At 40.6% G+C, this 20184-nt stretch overlaps 1 protein-coding gene across 1 annotated transcript; it reads right to left on the bottom strand.

Moving 5' to 3' along the window:
• Positions 1-208: 208 nt before the first annotated feature.
• IL1RL1 (interleukin 1 receptor like 1) lies at positions 209-19947 on the bottom strand. The gene is made up of 11 exons (XM_082642931.1): positions 19757-19947; positions 18729-18898; positions 17993-18203; positions 16610-16784; positions 16351-16513; positions 14925-14996; positions 13240-13381; positions 13001-13146; positions 9457-9603; positions 3751-3918; positions 209-875 (listed from the first exon to the last, which is right to left on the bottom strand). The coding sequence occupies exons 2-11, from the start codon at positions 18787-18789 to the stop codon at positions 478-480; spliced, it is 1683 nt and encodes a 560-aa protein (XP_082499057.1). The 5' UTR covers positions 18790-18898; positions 19757-19947; the 3' UTR covers positions 209-477.
• Positions 19948-20184: the final 237 nt, after the last annotated feature.

Below are 20184 nucleotides of genomic sequence, written 5' to 3'. Positions count from 1 at the left end.
ATAAAACTTAAGCATCTGATCAAAAAAAATCTTAACACATTCTGGCATTGGGAACAAGATTTAGTACTAGCGTTCTGCTTGAGGGGATCTGAGTGTTCAAGATCACATGAAAATTTAACTCTAAAACTTTCAGTTTGATGTTCAAAATGTAGAATATTGACAAAGAATAAGGAGAGAGAGAACGAGAGAGAGAGAGGGGAAGAGTAGTGAGAAGATGCTGGGCCATGATGGAGAAGGACCAGCCATGGGAGATGAGGGAGGGGATGTGAGGTGGAGACAGGGAGCCTGAGGATGAAAATCTCGGGGTATTTTGCATCCAGCCAGAACCAGGGAAATGGAAGTAAAGTCAGTACATGAAACCTGAGGTCTGAATACCCTCGATACTCCCATTTCTGGAGCCTCCACCCCCAGTGACTGGTACAGCAGCGTGACCCAGCTGGGAGGGATTTGGATCCCCCAAACGCAGTGCGTTAGCCATCAAAGCAAGCACTGCTGCCCCTGGGCACTCGAGGATGCCGAGCGGGGGGTCTTTCTTGGAAGTTTGCTTGGCACTGGCATGTGATACCTTATGTGCTTCCAGAACTTGGAATTCAGGGACTGTTTGTTGGCCACGAGGTCCTCCCTCCACTTGATGGTCCCCTGCACTTTGACGAGATGCTTGAGGGAGTCCTGAAGCTCCCCAAACTGCAGTCCGCTGGGCGGGCACAGAGCCTCCATTTCAATAAGTATGGCCTTGGAGTCGTTCTGGATGAGGGTGTTGTGCAAGGCGATCTCCCACTCGTAGGCAAACTTCTTGCTGTGCATGACCTCAGGAGTCAGAATGAAGATGTACCGCCTGCTCTTCTGGATGCTGGTCTCCACTGTGGTTGCTACATCTAGTGATAAAAGACATAATGGAAGGGGTAAGAACACACACAACCCTTTCACGGTGAGAATATCAGCCCCAAGCCTTCTTCTCTCCCAGGCAGAGCAGTCCAGAGTCCTTCAGTTCAATGGGAACGTAGAGATATGTAGCAGGAGACTTCGAATTCAGGTTCACTAGCTATCGATACATATTATCTTCTTAGAATATTAGCTTACATGTTGTAAAGGGACTTAGAATTTTAACTCTCTTATTACAGAACATTCCATGCAAATGCAGCAGAACACACGTTCTTCTCAACACACATGGCACATTCTCAAGGCTAGATTATGTGTTGGGACACCAGACAAGTCTCAATAAATTTAAGATGGAAATCCTAGCAAGCATCTTTTCCAATCACAATAGTATGAAATTAGAAATCAACTACCAGAAGAAAGTGGGAAAAATCACAAGTATATGGTGAAGAGCATGCTATGAACACCCACCGGCTCAATGAGCAGAGCAGTGGTTACCAGAGGGGGAGGTGCAGGGAGGGCAAAATGAGTAAAGGGGGCCACGTGTATGGTGATGGATGGAAACTAAATTTTTGGTGGTGAGCACGCTGTAGGTTGTACAGAAGTAGACATACATTGTACATATGAAACTTCCATTAAATGAATGTTACCTCAAGAAAAATAAATCTTAAATAAATAAAATAAAAAGGGACGGTGGGGAAAAAAAATAGAGTGCAAACTCAGGAACCCTTGCTTCTCTGAACTGACTAAAGTCTCTAGGGAGTCCCGGATCCACTTCATCCCCTACTAGTCTCTGTTTTAGAAGCTGATTTGATCCAGACTAGGGAAATCTTAAGGAAGATCAGATCCCCTTATCAAGTCAGCGTTTATGGATCATCAACTCCATGGTGATTTCACTTAACTTCTGGGTGGACTTAGAACATGTAAAACACCCAGCTCTCAAGGCAAGGAGGGAGCAGCATGATTAAGGAAGCACAGCCATGAACAAAACAACTCAAGACATTCTTAGGCCGTGGAGGCTAAAGACTGCCGGTCCACATGGTCTGAAACAGGAAATGAATGTCGAATAGTGCCCGACGGAGACCTTGGGTCAGTCAGGATCCTAACAAAAAGCTCGGCACTCCCAAAAGCACTGACTAAAGAGAGTCTAATGGAAGGACAGTTTATAAAAGACGTGGGCAGAGCCAAAGGAAATCAACAAGAGGTGGTGCAGAGCCCCACAGCAGGTGATGTCAGGGAGCCACGACTGCCCTCCAGGTGTGAAGGGAGGGGAGCGGTTATGGAGCCCAAAGCAGGTACGTGTCTGAGGACGGCCAGCCGACAGGAGCCAGTGTTCCAGCAGAGGGGGGCACAGCTGCCCAGGGGACCCCATCCAGAGGGAACAGGGATGCCCCCTGCCCTCTGAGCACCTGCCAGTGCCTCCCATTGGCCAAGCCCAGTGTAGAGCAGAGAGCAAGGGGGTGATGGCTTCCATAAGGATCAGCCACCAGGCCACTGGATGGAGGAGGGTGCAGAATGAATTTGAAGGAGCAAATGGAGAGTAACTGTCATGGGAAGAAATACACTGCATGGGCCAGTCATGAACTTTTTCTAAGGGAAGAGTGAAGTTTGGTGTTGTTTTGTTGGATTTTGTTTTACTTTGGTTGAGGTGAGATCAGAGGACATACTTGAGAGAGGGGGAGGTGGGAAACCCTTCCAAATGAAAAACAGCACGATAAAGGCCACACAAGCTTGAGCACCAGTGAGCTGGCACTCACGTTTGGCTGGGGAGAGGTGTAACTAGAAATGAGGTTGGCGGACCTAAGAAAGAAGAGATGGAGAGCATGTAGCACCTGGTGTGACATCACAAACAACTGGAGTCCCTGCAGCCTCATAAGCAGATGTGTAACAGGCAATGAGCATCTGAATACCATGACATTACTCTCGACTTGCAGGGGTAGCCAGTGGGGAGAGCTGAAGGAAGAAGAGAGCCTCGGGAGAGAGGTGGGTTACGTTTTCCTGAATTGCGCTCTATACGTGTCTCCCAAGCTGGTACTAGGCCATTAACATTATCCAAATATTGCAGGATAAACCAGATTCACCTGTCGTGTATACATTTAATTCCATAGACACTTGAATCCCTCTTTGCGGTAGGAATGCCATTTTAAACTCACAGTCTATTAAACATTGACTTTAGAGGACTTACACTCATGATGTCTCTGCCTTATTCATATTCCACACACTTCCTGGTCCCTGAGGAATTTGAGAGGGGCTAGAAGGAGACTTCCTAGATACCTGACATAAATATGGAGGGAAAGGAGAACGACTACTGAAATGCCGGAATTGTGACCCAACTGTCAAAATCACATGAAATCAACTAGGAATATTAAGAAACAGAAGACACAATTTTATCTGTTCTTTTGAGGGTATAAATTTGCAAATGTTTCACCAATATAAGGAAAATCATAAAGACTTTCTGAGTCCTTCCAAATATTTTAGCCAATGCCTCTGGATAGTAGAACAAAATTCCTTGGATTTCAAGTCCTCCTTCAAATCTTCTAGAGGGACTTCAGAGATGTCAGTTATCCTAGTGTTGGACATGGGGAGTGAAGTAGGGGCTGGGCCCTACTAAATCCACAAGCAAGGATGCCTTATCCTGTCTTCACATCACTGACACAACTGTGAAGACCTCAGGATCAGGGTGGTGATGGGGGCAGGAGAAGCAAAGAGTAAGTACCTCCTTCTTCTGGAGAAATATTTAAAAGCTCTAGTCTTATGGCCTGGAATAATAAGTGCAGCTCCTGATGAAGGCAGGGATAAGACCACCTATTACTTACTTATCCTTCTGATTGATGAATGTGAATTTCTGTCCCTGATGGTTGTTGACAGTTTTACCTTCTCCAGGGAGCAGATCTCTCCCGTAAATGTATAAGTTGTAGCCACATTTATTTTCAAGAACGTCAGGCAGAATCTGGTGAACAAAGTACTCCACAGAGCTGGCCCCCTCTGGACTGTTTTTACAGTTCCGTGGATAGATCACGTAAGCATCATAGGTCTTCCCATCTGAAGATGAGAACAAGGAACACAATATTATTACTTGGTCCTAAAAAATTCTCATTTGATTCTTAGTAGACATTCTTCAGGGAGTTTTATGGCTGTTGGTGAATGTATCTCATGCCCCCAAATAATCTAGAATCCAGAGACGATGACAACAATCTACTGCCACAAAATGTCATCAGGGAACCAATCTTAGTCCCAAAGTTCTCCTTTTTTTATTTTTATTTATTTTTTATTTTTATTTTTTTATTTTTTATTTTTTGCTTTATAACAAATTTAATCAGTTATACATATACATATGTTTCCATATCCCCTCCCTTTTGCGTCTCCCTCCCACCCTCCCTATCCCACCCCTCCAGGCGGTCACAAAGCACCGAGCTATCTCCCTGTGCTATGCGGCTGCTTCCCACTAGCTATCTACCTTACGTTTGGTAGTGTATATATGTCCATGCCGCTCTTTCACTTTGTCACAGCTTACCCTTCCCCCTCCCCATATCCTCAAGTCCATTCTCTAGTAGGTCTGTGTCTTTATTCCTGTCTTACCCCTATGTTCTTCATGACATTTTTTTTCCTTAAATTCCATATATATGTGTTAGCATACAGTATTTGTCTTTCTCTTTCTGACTTACTTCACTCTGTATGACAGACTCTAGGTCTATCCACCTCATTACAAATAGCTCAATTTCATTTCTTTTTATGGCTGAGTAATATTCCATTGTATATATGTGCCACATCTTCTTTATCCATTCATCCGATGATGGACACTTAGGTTGTTTCCATCTCCGGGCTATTGTAAATAGGGTTGCTATGAACATTTTGGAACATGTCTCTTTTTGAATTATGGTTTTCTCAGGGTATATGCCTAGTAGTGGGATTGCTGGGTCATATGGTAGTTCTATTTGTAGTTTTTTAAGGAACCTCCATACCGTTCTCCATAGCGGCTGTACCAATTCACATTCCCACCAGCAGTGCAAGAGTGTTCCCTTTTCTCCACACCCTCTCCAGCATTTATTGTTTCCAGATTTTTTGATGATGGCCATTCTGACTGGTGTGAGATGATATCTCATTGTAGTTTTGATTTGCATTTCTCTAATGAGTAAAGATGTTGAGCATCCTTTCATGTGTTTGTTGGCAGTCTGTATATCTTCTGTGGAGAAATGTCTGTTTAGGTCTTCTGCCCATTTTTGGATTGGGTTGTTTGTTTTTTTGCTATTGAGCTGCATGAGCTGCTTATAAATTTTGGAGATTACTCCTTTGTCAGTTGCTTCATTTGCAAATATTTTCTCCCATTCTGAGGGTTGTCTTTTGGTCTTGTTTATGGTTTCCTTTGCTGTGCAAAAGCTTTTAAGTTTCATTAGGTCCCATGTGTTTATTTTTGTCTTTGTTTCCATTTCTCTAGGAGGTGGGTCAAAAAGGATCTTGCTGTGATTTATGTCATAGTGTGTTCTGCCTATGTTTTCCTCTAAGAGTTTGATAGTGTCTGGCCTTACATTTAGGTCTTTAATCCATTTTGAGCTTATTTTTGTGTATGGTGTTAGGGAGTGATCTAATCTCATACTTTTACATGTCCCTGTCCAGTTTTCCCAGCACCACTTATTGAAGAGACTGTCCTTTCTCCACTGTACATTCCTGCCTCCTTTATCAAAGATAAGTTGACCATATGTCCGTGGGTTTATCTCTGGGCTTTCTATCCTGTTCCATTGATCTATCTTTCTGTTTTTGTGCCAGTACCATACTGTCTTGATTACTGTAGCTTTGTAGTATAGTCTGAAGTCAGGGAGCCTGATTCCTCCAGCTCCATTTTTCGTTCTCAAGATTGCTTTGGCTATTCGGGGTCTTTTGTGTTTCCATACAAATTGTGAAATTTTTTGTTCTAGTTCTGTCAAAAATGCCAGTGTTAGTTTGATAGGGATTGCATTGAATCTGTAGATTGCTTTGGGTAGTAGAGTCATTTTCACAATGTTGATTCTTCCAATCCACGAACATGGTACATCTCTCCATCTATTTGTATCATCCTTAATTTCTTCCATCAGTGTCTTATAATTTTCTGCATACAGGTCTTTTGTCTCCTTAGGTAGGTTTATTCCTAGATATTTTATTCTTTTTGTTGCAATGGTAAATGGGAGTGTTTCCTTGATTTCACTTTCAGATTTTTCATCATTAGTATATAGGAATGCCAGAGATCTCTGTGCATTAATTTTGTATCCTGCAACTCTACCAAATTCATTGATTAGCTCTAGTAGTTTTCTGGTAGCATCTTTAGGATTCTTTACATATAGTATCATGTCATCTGCAAACAGTGACAGCTTTACTTCTTCTTTTCCGATTTGGATTCCTTTTATTTCCTTTTCTTCTCTGATTGCTGTGGCTAAAACTTCCAAAACTATGTTGAATAAGAGTGGTGAGAGTGGGCAACCTTGTCTTGTTCCTGATCTTAGTGGAAATGGTTTCAGTTTTTCACCATTGAGGACGATGCTGGCTGTGGGTTTGTCATATATGGCCTTTATTATGTTGAGGAAAGTTCCCTCTATGCCTACTTTCTGCAGGGTTTTTATCATAAATGGGTGTTGAATTTTGTCGAAAGCTTTCTCTGCATCTATTGAGATGATCATATGGTTTTTCTCCTTCAATTTGTTAATATGGTGTATCACATTGATTGATTTGCGTATATTGAAGAATCCTTGCCTTCCTGGGATAAACCCCACTTGATCATGGTGTATGACAGTTTTAATGTGCTGTTGGATTCTGTTTGCTAGTATCTTGTTGAGGATTTTTGCATCTATGTTCATCAGTGATATTGGCCTGTAGTTTTCTTTCTTTGTGACATCCTTGTCTGGTTTTGGTATCAAGGTGATGGTGGCCTCGTAGAATGAGTTTGGGCGTGTTCCTCCCTCTGCTATATTTTGGAAGAGTTTCAGAAGGATAGGTGTTAGCTCTTCTCTAAATGCTTGATAGAATTCGCCTGTGAAGCCATCTGGTCCTGGGCTTCTGTTTGTTGGAAGATTTTTTATCACAGTTTCAATTTCAATGCTTGTGATTGGTCTGTTCATATTTTCCATTTCTTCCTGGTTCAGTCTTGGCAGGTTGTGCATTTCTAAGAATTTGTCCATTTCTTCCAGGTTGTCCATTTTATTGGCATAGAGTTGCTTGTAGTAATCTCTCATGATCTTTTGTATTTCTGCAGTGTCAGTTGTTACTTCTCCTTTTTCATTTCTAATTCTATTGATTTGAGTCTTCTCCCTTTTTTTCTTGATGAGTCTGGCTAATGGTTTATCAATTTTGCCTATCTTCTCAAAGAACCAGCTGTTAGTTTTATTGATCTTTGCTATCGTTTCCTTCATTTCTTTTTCATTTATTTCTGATCTGATTTTTATGATTTCTTTCCTTCTGCTAACTTTGGGATGTTTTTGTTCTTCTTTCTCTAATTGCTTTAGGTGCAAGGTTAGGTTGTTTATTCGAGATGTTTCCTGTTTCTTAAGGTGGGATTGTATTGCTATAAACTTCCCTCTTAGAACTGCTTTTGCTGCATCCCATAGGTTTTGGGTCGTCGTGTCTCCATTGTCATTTGTTTCTAGGTATTTTTTAATTTCCTCTTTGATTTCTTCAGTGATCACTTCGTTATTAAGTAGTGTATTTTTTAGCCTCCATGTGTTTGTATTTTTTACAGCTCTTTTCCTGTAATTGATATCTAGTCTCATAGCATTGTGGTCGGAAAAGATACTTGATACAATTTCAATTTTCTTAAATTTACCAAGGCTCGATCTGTGACCCAAGATATGATCTATCCTGGAGAATGTTCCATGAGCACTTGAGAAAAATGTGTATTCTGTTGTTTTTGGATGGAATGTCCTATAAATATCAATTAAGTCCATCTTGTTTAATGTATCATTTAAAGCTTGTGTTTCCTTATTTATTTTCATTTTGGATGATCTGTCCATTGGTGAAAGTGGGGTGTTAAAGTCCCCTACTATGATTGTGTTACTGTCGATTTCTCCTTTTATGGCTGTTACTATTTGCCTTATGTATTGAGGTGCTCCTATGTTGGGTGCATAAATATTTACAATTGTTATATCTTCTTCTTGGATCGATCCCTTAATCATTAGGTAGTGTCCTTCTTTGTCTCTTCTAGTAGTCTTTATTTTAAAGTCTATTTTGTCTGATATGAGAATTGCTACTCCAGCTTTCCCCCGATTTCCATTTGCATGGAACATCCTTTTCCATCCCCTTACTTTCAGTCTGTATGTGTCTCTAGGTCTGAAGTGGGTCTCTTGCAGACAGCATATATATGGGTCTTGTTTTTGTATCCATTCAGCCAATCTGTATCTTTTGGTGGGAGCATTTAGTCCATTTACATTTAAGGTAATTATCGATATGTATGTTCCTATTCCCATTTTCTTAATTGTTTTGGGTTCGTTATTGTAGGTTTTTTACTTCTGTTGTGTTTCTTGCCTAGAGAAGTTCCTTTAGCATTTGTTGTAAAGCTGGTTTGGTGGTGCTGAACTCTCTCAGCTTTTGCTTGTCTGTAAACGTTTTAATTTCTCCATCAAATCTGAATGAGATCCTTGCTGGGTAGAGTAATCTTGGTTGCAGGTTTTTCTCCTTCATCACTTTAATTATGTCCTGCCACTCCCTTCTGGCTTGTAGAGTTTCTGCTGAGAGATCAGCTGTTATCCTGATGGGGATTCCCTTGTGTGTTATTTGTTGTTTTTGCCTTGCTGCTTTTAATATGATTTCCCAAAGTTCTCCTTTTTACTGTCTCAGACTGAATGATAGAAAACAGGCAAGAGCCTGACTAGTTGAAACCATATTGTCAAGTTTGATTAATAATCTATTAATAAGTATTTATACTCATGACTAAGGGGCTTTCTGCTGTGCTGAGCAGATCTCAATTTTAGCTTTTGTTTTTCCCACGGTGAAGTGAACATGCTAAAGAGTAATTAAGGGTGGCAAAAGAGTAGAAGTTTTTAAGGGATCTGAATTTCCCAAAAATCAAATAATTAGCTCTAGTTGAGTGACCCATATGGAAAATCTAAATTTTATCTGCCTCCAAATGAAAGAACGGTGTTCGTATTTAGCAGGCAGTACTGTCTTCTTTCATGGGTATACATCTGTAGGTAGGTAAGACTCTTTATGGAACAGGGTTTCTGGTAAAATACACTGCATTCTGATGGACCTTTCTAACCTGTTCACATCTGGAAAACGGGAACAATTTTGTTAATGTTTTGACTTCCATAAAGTTTTCCCATTTTCCAAAATGCCCTTTCTGGGCTTGGAGCCGATTCTGCTACTGGGGATTTAGTAAGAACAGCAATTCTATGGGGGAGAAAGTTGGAGCTATTGAGATGAATCTCAGAACCACAAGGAGTGACAAGGCAGGATGGAGAATGTCCTCTGAGTGGACTCAAAAATTTTTATTGATAACGTGCTAGCAAGCCAAAGGGAATCTGTGTTAAGTAGCATAACTATTAAGCGATTATTTGATAAACAACCAACAGCCATTATAGAACCTTTTCTTTTGAAGAAAACTTGAAACTTGCCACTTACCGTTCCTAGTTTTGTGAGGTCTAGCTATGTCTCTCCAGAGCAGAATAATCTCAATCCAGAATACTTTTAGAATTATCACGAAGACATTGATTAGCAAGAATAATATGCTAAATCCTGCAAGCATGTAGTAGGTGATTTGTTGATCCGCTATTCAAAAGATGGGGGGGGGAGAAAAATGATCATTATTATTCCTAAAACAGGAGAAAATAAACAAATACATGGATGCTGGCTTCCACTGGGAGTATGAGAGATTTATACAAGGGATGCCTACATGGCATTTTCATGGCTGTTTTAAGAATCAGTAAATTAATGTTTAGTGAGCCCCTACTCTCTGCAAGGCACCAGGCTAGGCATTGTAGGGGATTTTCAAAGCATAAGACAAAGACAGACACATGTAAACTTAGCTAAGATTGGAAGTGAAAGCATTAGTTTTAGCTAGCAGAGGTTTTAGGAAGGTGTGCTCACTCCATGCTGGATTGGGCAGTGAAGGCTTCTTGCAGAATAAGGTCCCTGGAGGATGAGTAAGATTTAGATAGCTGCCAAAAAAAAAAAAAATGTATTCCTGGCAAGAGAGGATGCTGTGAGCCCAAGGGCAGAGATGGGAGTGTGTTTTCTGAGGAAGGGGGATGATCCAGTTTGGGGAATTACTGGAACATATGATTGGAATGGTGGGTCTAGGGCTAGGCTCTGATCAGATTTGAGGCTCCAGCTAAAGCATTTTGTCTCTGTTCTGGTCATGAGAGCCATTGAATAGTGCTGAGTGGTTTGTTAACAGTGGAAGTGGTTTTCAAGCAAGATTAATCTGATGGTAGTGGAAGTTTTGTTTCTATGACCCACAGGTCCTCAAAGTAGAATGGGATGAGAAGTTTCTGCAGTATGGGGGGTGAGAGATGAGGAGGGGCCAGATTCTTGTAATAATGAGAAAGGAATGGACAAACCTGGCATTGGTGGCGTTAAGGAGAAAGAATCAACAGGTCTTGGGGACTTATTGCATCTGGGGTTGGTGGCATAGGAAAGCAGGGAAGAAACAAGAGCTATCTAAGTCTCTAATGAGTATTTGATGAAGTCAAATGACTGGGTTTTAGGTCCTAAATACGCCCTGTATTTCCCTTCTGATGAACGTTATTTAGCCATCACTGAACTTTTATCCTTACTCATCGCTTCATAATATATATATATGCAAGATGGTCCCCGTATTTATTGAATCAGATATATACAAATTGAATGTAAGAACTGTGCTCATCAATAGTATTTTTGGCTGTTTTAAGTTTACTTCCCTCCTTAGAATCGTTAACTATCCCATCTTACAAATAGTCCCACTTAAAGATAAATGTGAAAAGACTCTCAAATGAGATTTGGCTAGATAGCTCCCTTTTCATTTTCATCTGATCTCAAAACACAGGCTCCCAGTTTTGCCATAGAAAATCCCTGGTCTGTATTTGCAAATTCCTTCATTAGTTCATCAGCTCCCTGAGTATCCACACTATGAAATCAAGAATGACCAAGGTGGGGACTTTCCTGGCAGTCCAGAGGTTAGGACTCCGAGCTTCCACTGCAGGGGGTGTGGGTTCGATTTCTGGTCAGGGAACTAAGATCCCACGTGCTGCATGGCATGGTCAAAAAAAATTTTTTAATTAAAAAAATAAAAATAAAAAAAGAATGACCAAGGTGAACCGATCCAAAACTGAAAATTGTGAGTGAGCCTAGCGTCTGCACTGTCATCAGTTTAAACGATAAATACTCCCTAAATGGATTATTTCAACAGGATTCCTTTCCAAGTCACTCTTTCTAAAAATCCTATCTGGATGCATGCCGGGAATCCCTATTTCTTGTGAAGTAGTTATGCACGTGACTGGCTAACTAGAAGAAAGAAGTTAATCCAAGACATTAAGGCAAGTTGAAGTTCAGTATCTTCCTAAATGTTAGTTATTTTATAAATGTATAAGTAATCCTTGTATGTGCTGACTAAACACTGAATACTTTCTGTAAGAGCTTATAAACAGGAAACATTGCTTGCCTTTGAATCCTGGCTCTGTAACTGTAGCCTGGCCAATTATTCAACCTCTCTTTGCCTCAGTTTCCTCATCTATAAAACTAGATGATGGTGATAGTCTCTTCATTGTGGATTTTTGATAAAATAAATGAAAAATTATATGAGAAATAATGACAGGTCCTGGTACCTAGGGAACAATGAGTAAATGTGTACTATTATTATTAATAGTATCAAATGTTTAATGATATTTAATAATATGGGGACACAGGCTTTTTAGTTTTTGTTGTTAAAATTCAGGACAATGTGTAATTTCTTTTATTGTATGATTAGAAATAAAGGAATTCATTGTGACCATTGAGAGCAGTTGTAACAATTTTTGTTTAATTGACATAGTTGTTGAGACAGAGTATAATTGTGTTGCTTTGAAGAAACACAGGTGAAAGGTAGCATATACAGATGAATTAGAAGGAACAAAATCACCAAGTACATGTAACATGAAAACAATTCCAATACACAGGTACCCGGAGAACGGTCATATAATGACAACATGAGAAAAGCATGGGGATAAGGACACCATGGCAGTGCTAGGGGTGGAGGTGGCTTCCTCTTTCCTGTGGGATCTTCCGTGCCCACCAGAACCACAAATGTCACCCTAAAATGACATCTCAACGGGGTCCACATGTCCTGGGGTGACACAGTTATAACTGGCGGAATCCTGATGACCCATGGAACATGACAGCATTTAAAATAATCTACAGTAGTCATGATTCCGTTTGTTTTATAAAAGCTTGCAAATCGGTGGTTAAAGTTGAATTCAAACAAGAAGAATCCCAAGCACCCCCTCGGACAAAGACTAAAAGACCTTATCTGACTGGTGGTCTGTTTTCTCATCTCTCCCAATCATGTTGTGCCTTTGTGGGTTTATCCAAATTAATCCGGACTATACCCCACTTAGGGGTATAAACTGGGAGTTTACCTCTCCCTATGACTATGTGACAAACACATGAAATAATTTCTACATAGTGGTACATGGAGTGACAAGTAAAAGTATCAAAATTTTCTCCCCACCCTTTATTACACCGGATTAAATGCTACATCTAACCAATGGGGTGTCTTTATCTGGACATGCAAACAAGTGAGGAAATTGACAGGTGGTCAGGAAGGCAATGTTTGTAAAACTACTTTTCTGCCTTCATTGTGCGTGCAGTGATATATGGAGAGAGTGGAAGCAAGTTGCCTTTGCACCCGAGAGGAGGGGCACATCCTCACAGACTTGTTTAACGCTGTCTGGACGTGCTGAGGATGGAAAACACAGTGAATGGGGTGTGGCTTCGTTTTTGTCTTGAATTCTCTACACACAATGTGTCCTGCTGTTGCCTACACCCAAGACAGACCTTTTCTCCACCTGCCTCCAATTTATGAGATGGACCACTCTGTCTTGATGGATTCCCCTGGAGCCACACTCCAATACACTGTTCTCTAAGAATATGATTCAGCCTATAGTTGTTAACAGCAAACTCAGGTGACCCAAGTCTGAGAAACATGCCTTACTTGGATTTTTCCTCCTTAGTCTTACGGTGTGCGTGATCAGGCCACGGAAATTCATGGCCAGACAGTCGTACTTCAGTGACAAATCCTCTTCTTTTACATCCGCTATTCTTAACACAGCAGTTAGGCAAGTCAGCTCACTGCGAGAACTAGGAAGACAACCTGTTACTTTCAGTGCTTACTTTGAAGTTGCAAACCGTGTGGGAAGGGAAGGGGATGCTTTAACTGAGATTGCAAAATACCTTTGATTTTGCTCTTGCAACACTTGTATTCTTGCTTCACCGAAGTTCTCAACGTTGCTTCCGTTAACCTGCCACAGGATGTCAGCCATGGTCTGAGAGCCTTTCCCAAAGCAGGCAGAGCACCTTAGGTTTGCTGGTTTTCCTAGATGAGAAGGAAAGAGATTTACCAATAAAATTCAGTTCTGCAGAGAGGATTTAATTTAATTGCATGTGAAAAAAAAGTCATTGAACGTCTAGTGTGTGTCATGAATTGATTCCCATTTCCTTTCCTCATCTTCAGCACCTTCCTCCTTCTCTGCCCTCGCTTTGCCACCTTCTCTGTCTCCCGTCATTTTCATTCCACTCACAGTTCAGGCTGAAGCTCAGGCCCCTCTCTCCTCTCCCCTGCAGTGGAAACTATAGAGGCTTCACCAATGCCACGTTATAATCTAAGATTTCCCCTTACTACGCATTGCCATTTCTTTTCCTTTTTTTTTTTAAATTGGAGTATAGTTGCTTTACAATGTTGTGTTAGTTTCTGCTGTACAGCAAAGTGAATCAGCCACATGTATATATGCATATCCCCTCTTCCTTGGATTTCCTTCTCATTTAATGGCTGTCTTCCACTCCTTTCTTCTCCTATGGAATTCCCTTCATCTCTCGGTAAGTTACCTTTGTCGGTAAAACCGTTTCACCTGAATCAGCCACAATCCCACTGCTTAATCATCCAACAAGAGCCTCTCCACTCCCACTCCTGTTAATTTGAGACTTCCTCATTTCAGAACTAAAAGCTTAAGGGCTGATTCCTGCCTTGGGTTGGGTACTCAGCTGTCCTTTACTGAGTTCTTCATCCCTGTGTCAAGAATGAAGCATCTGAAGAGGGATGAGGAGCTTAGAGTCTCCAAGGAGGTGACAACGGTATAAGCAAACGATCAGAACAAATGGTATTCTAGTGTTTTAATAGAAAGATAGACAAGTGGCATGGGGATATAGAGGGAGACATCAGGGCAGGGAGCAGGGCTGGTGCTGGTGGGCCCGGACTTGACCAGATGCTGGCTCTGATCGTGCTCCCTGGCAGGTAAGGAGGCGGGCAGGGGGATTTCACAGAGGAGGCGGTACTTGAGCTTCATGTCAAGGGATGGGAAGGAGGGCATGGGCGAAAGCAGGGAGGAACGTGGAAACCCTGCAAAGCAGTAGAGCAGCTCTGAGGCCGTCAGTGTGGTTTTGCTTTACGTGCTAAGAGCTTTGATTTTGACCCCATTCTCTCAGGGAACCAGGAAAAGCAGAGACGGACAGAGGCATACAATCTGGGTTCTCCTCCATCATCATTTATTCACGCCACACCCTTGGGTATGTCATTGAGCCTCTCTAAGCCTAAGCATCCACAAGCATGTGGGGACGATATCTACCTCCTTGGATAGTTGGCTAGAAGTGAGAGGGAAATGAGGTAGCACACATGAAAGCACGAAAATAAATAAACAAAATAGAGCAAAGTGCAGTACAAATGTAAGCGCTGTACGTTGCTGTGACCACATATTCCTATTGTTAGCAAGGGCCCAAGGTGGGTGTTTCCAAATATGCATCTCATTTAATCCTCAAGATCTGCTATGGTAATAGCCTGACCCCTGCTTGGGGAATTCAGAACAAGGGTCATATGGAAAGACTTTCCAGATGAAACATTTACAGTACTCTTAAAGTTTTCTTACCAATTTCCACTTCCTTTGTTTCATTCTGTGGAGGGGCTATAATTACTGGAAGCAAAGAAAAGCTTCGCTTATCTGAAATCAAAGACAAAAACAAAATATAAATATTAGGCAAGCGTTGGGTGGTCATCAATATAAAGCTTGTATTTTCATATTTCTGTCCTTTTTCACAGTGAAGTTTCTCAGATTTTTCTCATTGTGATCCATGGCAACAAATACACATGCATACACACACACACACACACACACACACACACACGAAACAAAAACATTCAAGCAATATGTTCTCTTACTACCTATGATGTTTTTTGATATTTTCTATTCTCTTTTTATCATTAAAACAAATGCCATCCAAAGCATTAAATTAATTGCATGACATAGCAATTGTCAGAAAACCACGATTCTATAGGATAAGCATAACGAACGCTACAGGGAAGAGTTCAAAGGACTCCTGAAAGTGATAAACACATAAGTCCACACTTCTGCTCACAGCTTTCCACCAGTGTGTCCCCCCCCATCAGGAAGTTCAGATACCTGTGGCACTGACACCTAGACACGGTGAATGCACGGCTGCATTCCTGCACCCCTTGATTCTCATTTATTTCGGGATGGTGTGATTAAGGACCCCTGTAGGTTTTGATGTTGAACACTGAGAGATACTAACACAAATGTGGTCCAGCAATGCTTATTTTACAGCGGTGGGGCACTGGAAAACTACAAACAGAAGCTCTTCTCCACTACTGCTCTGCCCTGAGAAATCTGCCAGACATACAGGTCCTGCTGCATCTACACCCATAGATCAAGCTCTGCTAAGGAGACCCCAACTCTTTGTAGAGTTAACAGGCTTGACTGTGAAGTCTCACCCCTGATGGACTTTTATAGAACTTAAAGTAATTTTGAAAAAAAAAGTAGAATTAAATGACCTACTTAAGGTCCTGGAGGATGATGAAAGCATTGCAAATCAAGATTGAAAATCAGCCAGCAATATCTATGTATCTCTTTATAAAGCTTCTCACTCAACTTCTAATCTGGCTAGGTATGTTAGAGATGAAATAGATTTTCCTCTATTTACAGAACCTCTGACAACAAATTGGGAGAAAAAGAGTTAATCTTGCTCTCCAAATAGTTGTATTGCCATTCAAAAAAATGTTAGGTTAGCATTCAGATCACATTATCTTTGAAAAATTAAGCCATAGAGGAGAGAACAGATGTGGCTTTGGATTAGCAGCGTAATTTCCCTCCAAAATGTCTTAAATCTTGATAGTGCATTTAGAATATCTCTTTGCGTCACATTAGAGAATACACGTAAGATGAGTCAGGAGGAAGTTTGGGGAGGAGCATGAAGTACTGGCAAATCAACAAGAAGGACACAATTTCTGTCACATTATCTTTTTTCAAGTATTGCATTTTGTTAAATTCAGTAGCTTACCAATAACTGTGAATGACCTGGTTGCAGTCACAGTATAGTTGACTCCATTTTCATTGTGCATAAATTTACATGTATAATCACCAGTGTCCTTGCTGTTTGCATTGTCAATCAGCAAAAATGACTTGTGTGCTCGGTACCTGGATCCTTGAAGAACTTCACAATTCTGAAATGAAAAGTTCCAGTCCACTTTCAGTAATTCTTTACTTCCACCTATTTGGATGGTGTAATTTTCGTCTATTTCCTGCACGTTTCCTTTTACCTTAAACCACTCCACAGGCGCTGTCCAATTGTAGAGGTCAATTGTAGGACAATATATTTTGGAATTTCTTTCTGATCCAGATGTTGTTGAATATAACAGAAAGTCTGGAATATCACAACCTGGTTGTTTTTTATAAATGGTGACATTCACATATCCAGTCTTATTGGAGGTAGGACTATTAAAATAAATCAAACAATTTAAAAAAAGTCACTTAGCATTATGAAATAACTTAACCCAGCTCTAACTTCTACTTAATATTGCTTTTCTTCCTAAAACAATGGACAGAGAGTGGTTCTTCTTCTAAAATAATCATTAAAATCTAGAGTTTTAAATGCTTTCTGTTACATTTTAGGTAAAACACAACCCCCACAGTAGCCTTTAAAATGATTCCCTCACCATTTCTTTTTTTTTTTTTTTTTTTTTCTTTTTGCGGTATGCGGGCCTCTCACTGTTGTGGCCTCTCCCGTTGCGGAGCACAGGCTCCGGATGCGCAGGCCCAGCGGCCATGGCTCACGGGCCCAGCCGCTCCGCGGCATATGGGATCCTCCCAGACCGGGGCACGAACCCGTATCCCCTGCATCGGCAGGCGGACTCTCAACCACTGCGCCACCAGGGAGGCCCCCTCCCTCACCATTTCTGTATACACTGTATGTGCTGTAACACCGAGACCTGCTATAATAAAGATAATTAGTATTTATTAAGAGTTTACTGTGTATCATTCATTTTATTCTTGTAGCCACACTTTGAAGTGGGTTCTACCATCACATGTATTTTACAGATGAGGAAACAAGGATGGAGAAGTAACTTACCAGCAATGCACAGCTAACTAGAGACACTGTGACTTTGAAACTAATGCTGCCTGACCTCAGAACCTCGGCTCCTAACTGTACCCATCTTGCCTTTTGACTTAGTTCATCTGACATCTCGTACGTACCAAACAGGCACAAAATCACAAAAGTTGGCAATTTACATGTAGAGTAAGGGACTTGTGGGCCCCCAGTCTCAGGTAAACTTCTTGGGTTTGCCCCTCACGTGGGAGGCACAGATGACCCCCCTTTTATACCCATCGTAAGCCTCCTGACACCCCACATCTAGGCTGCTGGTTTGTTCTGATCTGAGCCCAACGTGAGCAACTGCTCTCAGTTTTCCTGGTCACTAGAAAAGCTAGGTCTTTTTCTAATTGGGCTACAAATTAAGCCCTGTCATTATACATCCAGAGAGTTCACCATCACCTAAAGCCCAACCTGACGGTGTTCCTCGGGTGCTCTTTTATTCCAATCACTTTATAAATTCAACTGCTGCAGAGAGGTCTAGAAAGAGAAGGGAAGTGAGGCAGCTCAGACTATCAACTCTTAAAGACAAAGGAGCAGGACTGGATAATACCTTCTGATAATGCAAGTGTAAAATCCGGAATCGTTGACTTTGGCTGGGAGAAACTTAAGACGTTCCCCTGAGGCAACTACACGACTTCTTCTCTGGGTGGTAATACGTTTGTTGGTTTTTGAGTAATACCAGACCACAGGGTATCGAGATCTTTCTTGTCTGGGACATCTCACAATTAAAGCCTCATTTTCCAGGCCCCAAGATGATTTGCCTGCAAATAAAAAAATATATATAAATATCATCCTGAAGTGATCATATAAAAAGGATTACAATTTCTGTATTCTAAATATCCCCTTCTAGGATTAAACTTAGAAACTGGTCACACTTTGAGAAAGAATAAGTAAATGATCTAAGATCTTTTATGAAATATTCTAATGGATACACAGATTAGTGATTTAATTTGGAGCTAAATCCTTCACATTGCTCCAAAGGAAAGCAGCCACGTCATCTACACAAAGCATGTTGTCAGTCAACAAATTCTGTCAATACTTCTATGTGCAGGCACCATATTAAATTTTGATGTATTTGAATATGTAAAATTAAAATTATGCTATATTTTTTATGAAGAATTTATCCTGATAGATTGGTGATGAAGAATGGCTGTAGAACATAAATGAATTTTCTAGGTTACCATTCAGCTAGAGCAATTGGAAGCAGGCAATTTAAAACTAGGCAAATTGTTCTTGGAATTACTTAATTAAGATTTTTTAAATGTCAGTTCAAAAGCAATACTTACTAAATGTAGCTGATGTGGAAGGTATGAGAATTGTTAGAATTACCAAGACCCAAAGTCCCATTCTCAGTTTCTCAATCTAGAGCAAGTGTTGGTAACCGATTCTCAAGATGATTCAAGTCAAATCTGTGACATACGACGGTGAAGCTCCCCTAGGTGGTTGATGGTATTCCCTAAAATTTATAATTGGGAAGAGTTGTCAGTATCTCTGACAAAAAGATACCAAAAAATAAGTCATACAAAATCACAAGCAAAATATTTACAGCCATGGTTTTTACTTGCTCAATATCCCAGAGGAAAATTATTCATGAACAGATCTTTAATATGTATAAATATGTATAGGAGCAGACTTCAGACATGTATCATTACATTTATTCCTACAGGACTTTTGGACCACACAGGGCTTACGACAGCCATGCTATATCACTGTCTCATGAGAATGTACCGAAGCTAAATTAAGAGGAAAGAAAATGGGTTTCTATTTTTGAAAAAAAAAGGAAAATTATAAAATTCAACAGACCTTGGAAAATACAATATTATAAATGCAGATATGAAACCCAGACATCCACACAGGCTGGCAGCTGTGTGTACATACACATGACTCCCGCCTGCCCTCAAGCACACAGGCAAACAATCATCCCAAAGCAACTAAGGAATATAGGAAAGAGATGGGTAAAACAGTCATCAAATAGTTGCCCTAGACACTATACCAAACCCTCAGAAATGTGTCCCTGCCCCTGCTTATCCCCAAGATTCACCAAAAGCTTTCTAAGAAGAGTTGAAGGTCTGTGAAAAATAATGACATACTTTTTCTTTCAGCAAAAGGATAACTTAACCATATTATTTTTTTCTTAAAAAGTCAGGGGAGGGATGGAACCAATACAGAAACTGACAAATATAGAATGAATACAACAACCCTTAATATATTTTAAGAAAGCACATTTCCTCTAAACACGAATTGTTGATACTTTCCTTATTAGGTGTCTGGAAAAGTTTTTACTACAAATTTTAAATAAGTAATTGATGCTTACCCAAACTGAAGGGCAGGAGGAATGAATTTCAAGTGAATGACTGAGCTGTGAATAGTTTCCAGCTCTTGTAGCTCCTTCCTTGCAGACTACTCACATGCACTCTCTCTTTTATTTTAAAGGGGAGATACTCAAAGACATCCTTCAACTCACCACTCCACCCACCCTGAAATTTGATTTCTAGCCAAAATTCATGACTTGTTCAAAAGTGCTTGTGCATCATGTACCAAGAACTCTGACCTTGGTACATAAATATTTAAATGTAAGGACAACATTGAATAATCCTTTAGAAAAAGTAATCAAATCATCTCCCTGTTTTAGCATCAGTTACTCAAGCTAATGCTTGTTGTTTATCGCACTGATATTATTACACTGAGTTCCAAATGATCTGGAAACCTTGGGGCTTTGAGACTGCTCTTCCGGATACTCCT

This window comes from Mesoplodon mirus, assembly GCF_964341445.2.
Source record: "Mesoplodon mirus genome assembly, chromosome: 14".
NCBI classification, from domain to species: domain Eukaryota; kingdom Metazoa; phylum Chordata; class Mammalia; order Artiodactyla; family Ziphiidae; genus Mesoplodon; species Mesoplodon mirus.
The sequence above is the reverse complement of the archived record's forward strand: the minus strand, read 5'-3'. Positions and strand labels throughout refer to the sequence as shown.

What these genes read in the sequence shown, in the direction of transcription:
- IL1RL1 (XM_082642931.1), bottom strand. Translation starts at nt 18,789, where the DNA reads ATGGGACTTTGGGTCTTGGTAATTCTAACAATTCTCATACCTTCCACA. An exon ending in AACAAAGGAAGTGGAAATTG is followed by an intron (nt 13,382 to 14,924) that starts GTAAGAAAACTT and finishes CTTCTCATCTAG; the next exon opens with GAAAACCAGCAAACCTAAGG. An exon ending in TTGCAAGAGCAAAATCAAAG is followed by an intron (nt 13,147 to 13,239) that starts GTATTTTGCAAT and finishes TTGTCTTCCTAG; the next exon opens with TTCTCGCAGTGAGCTGACTT.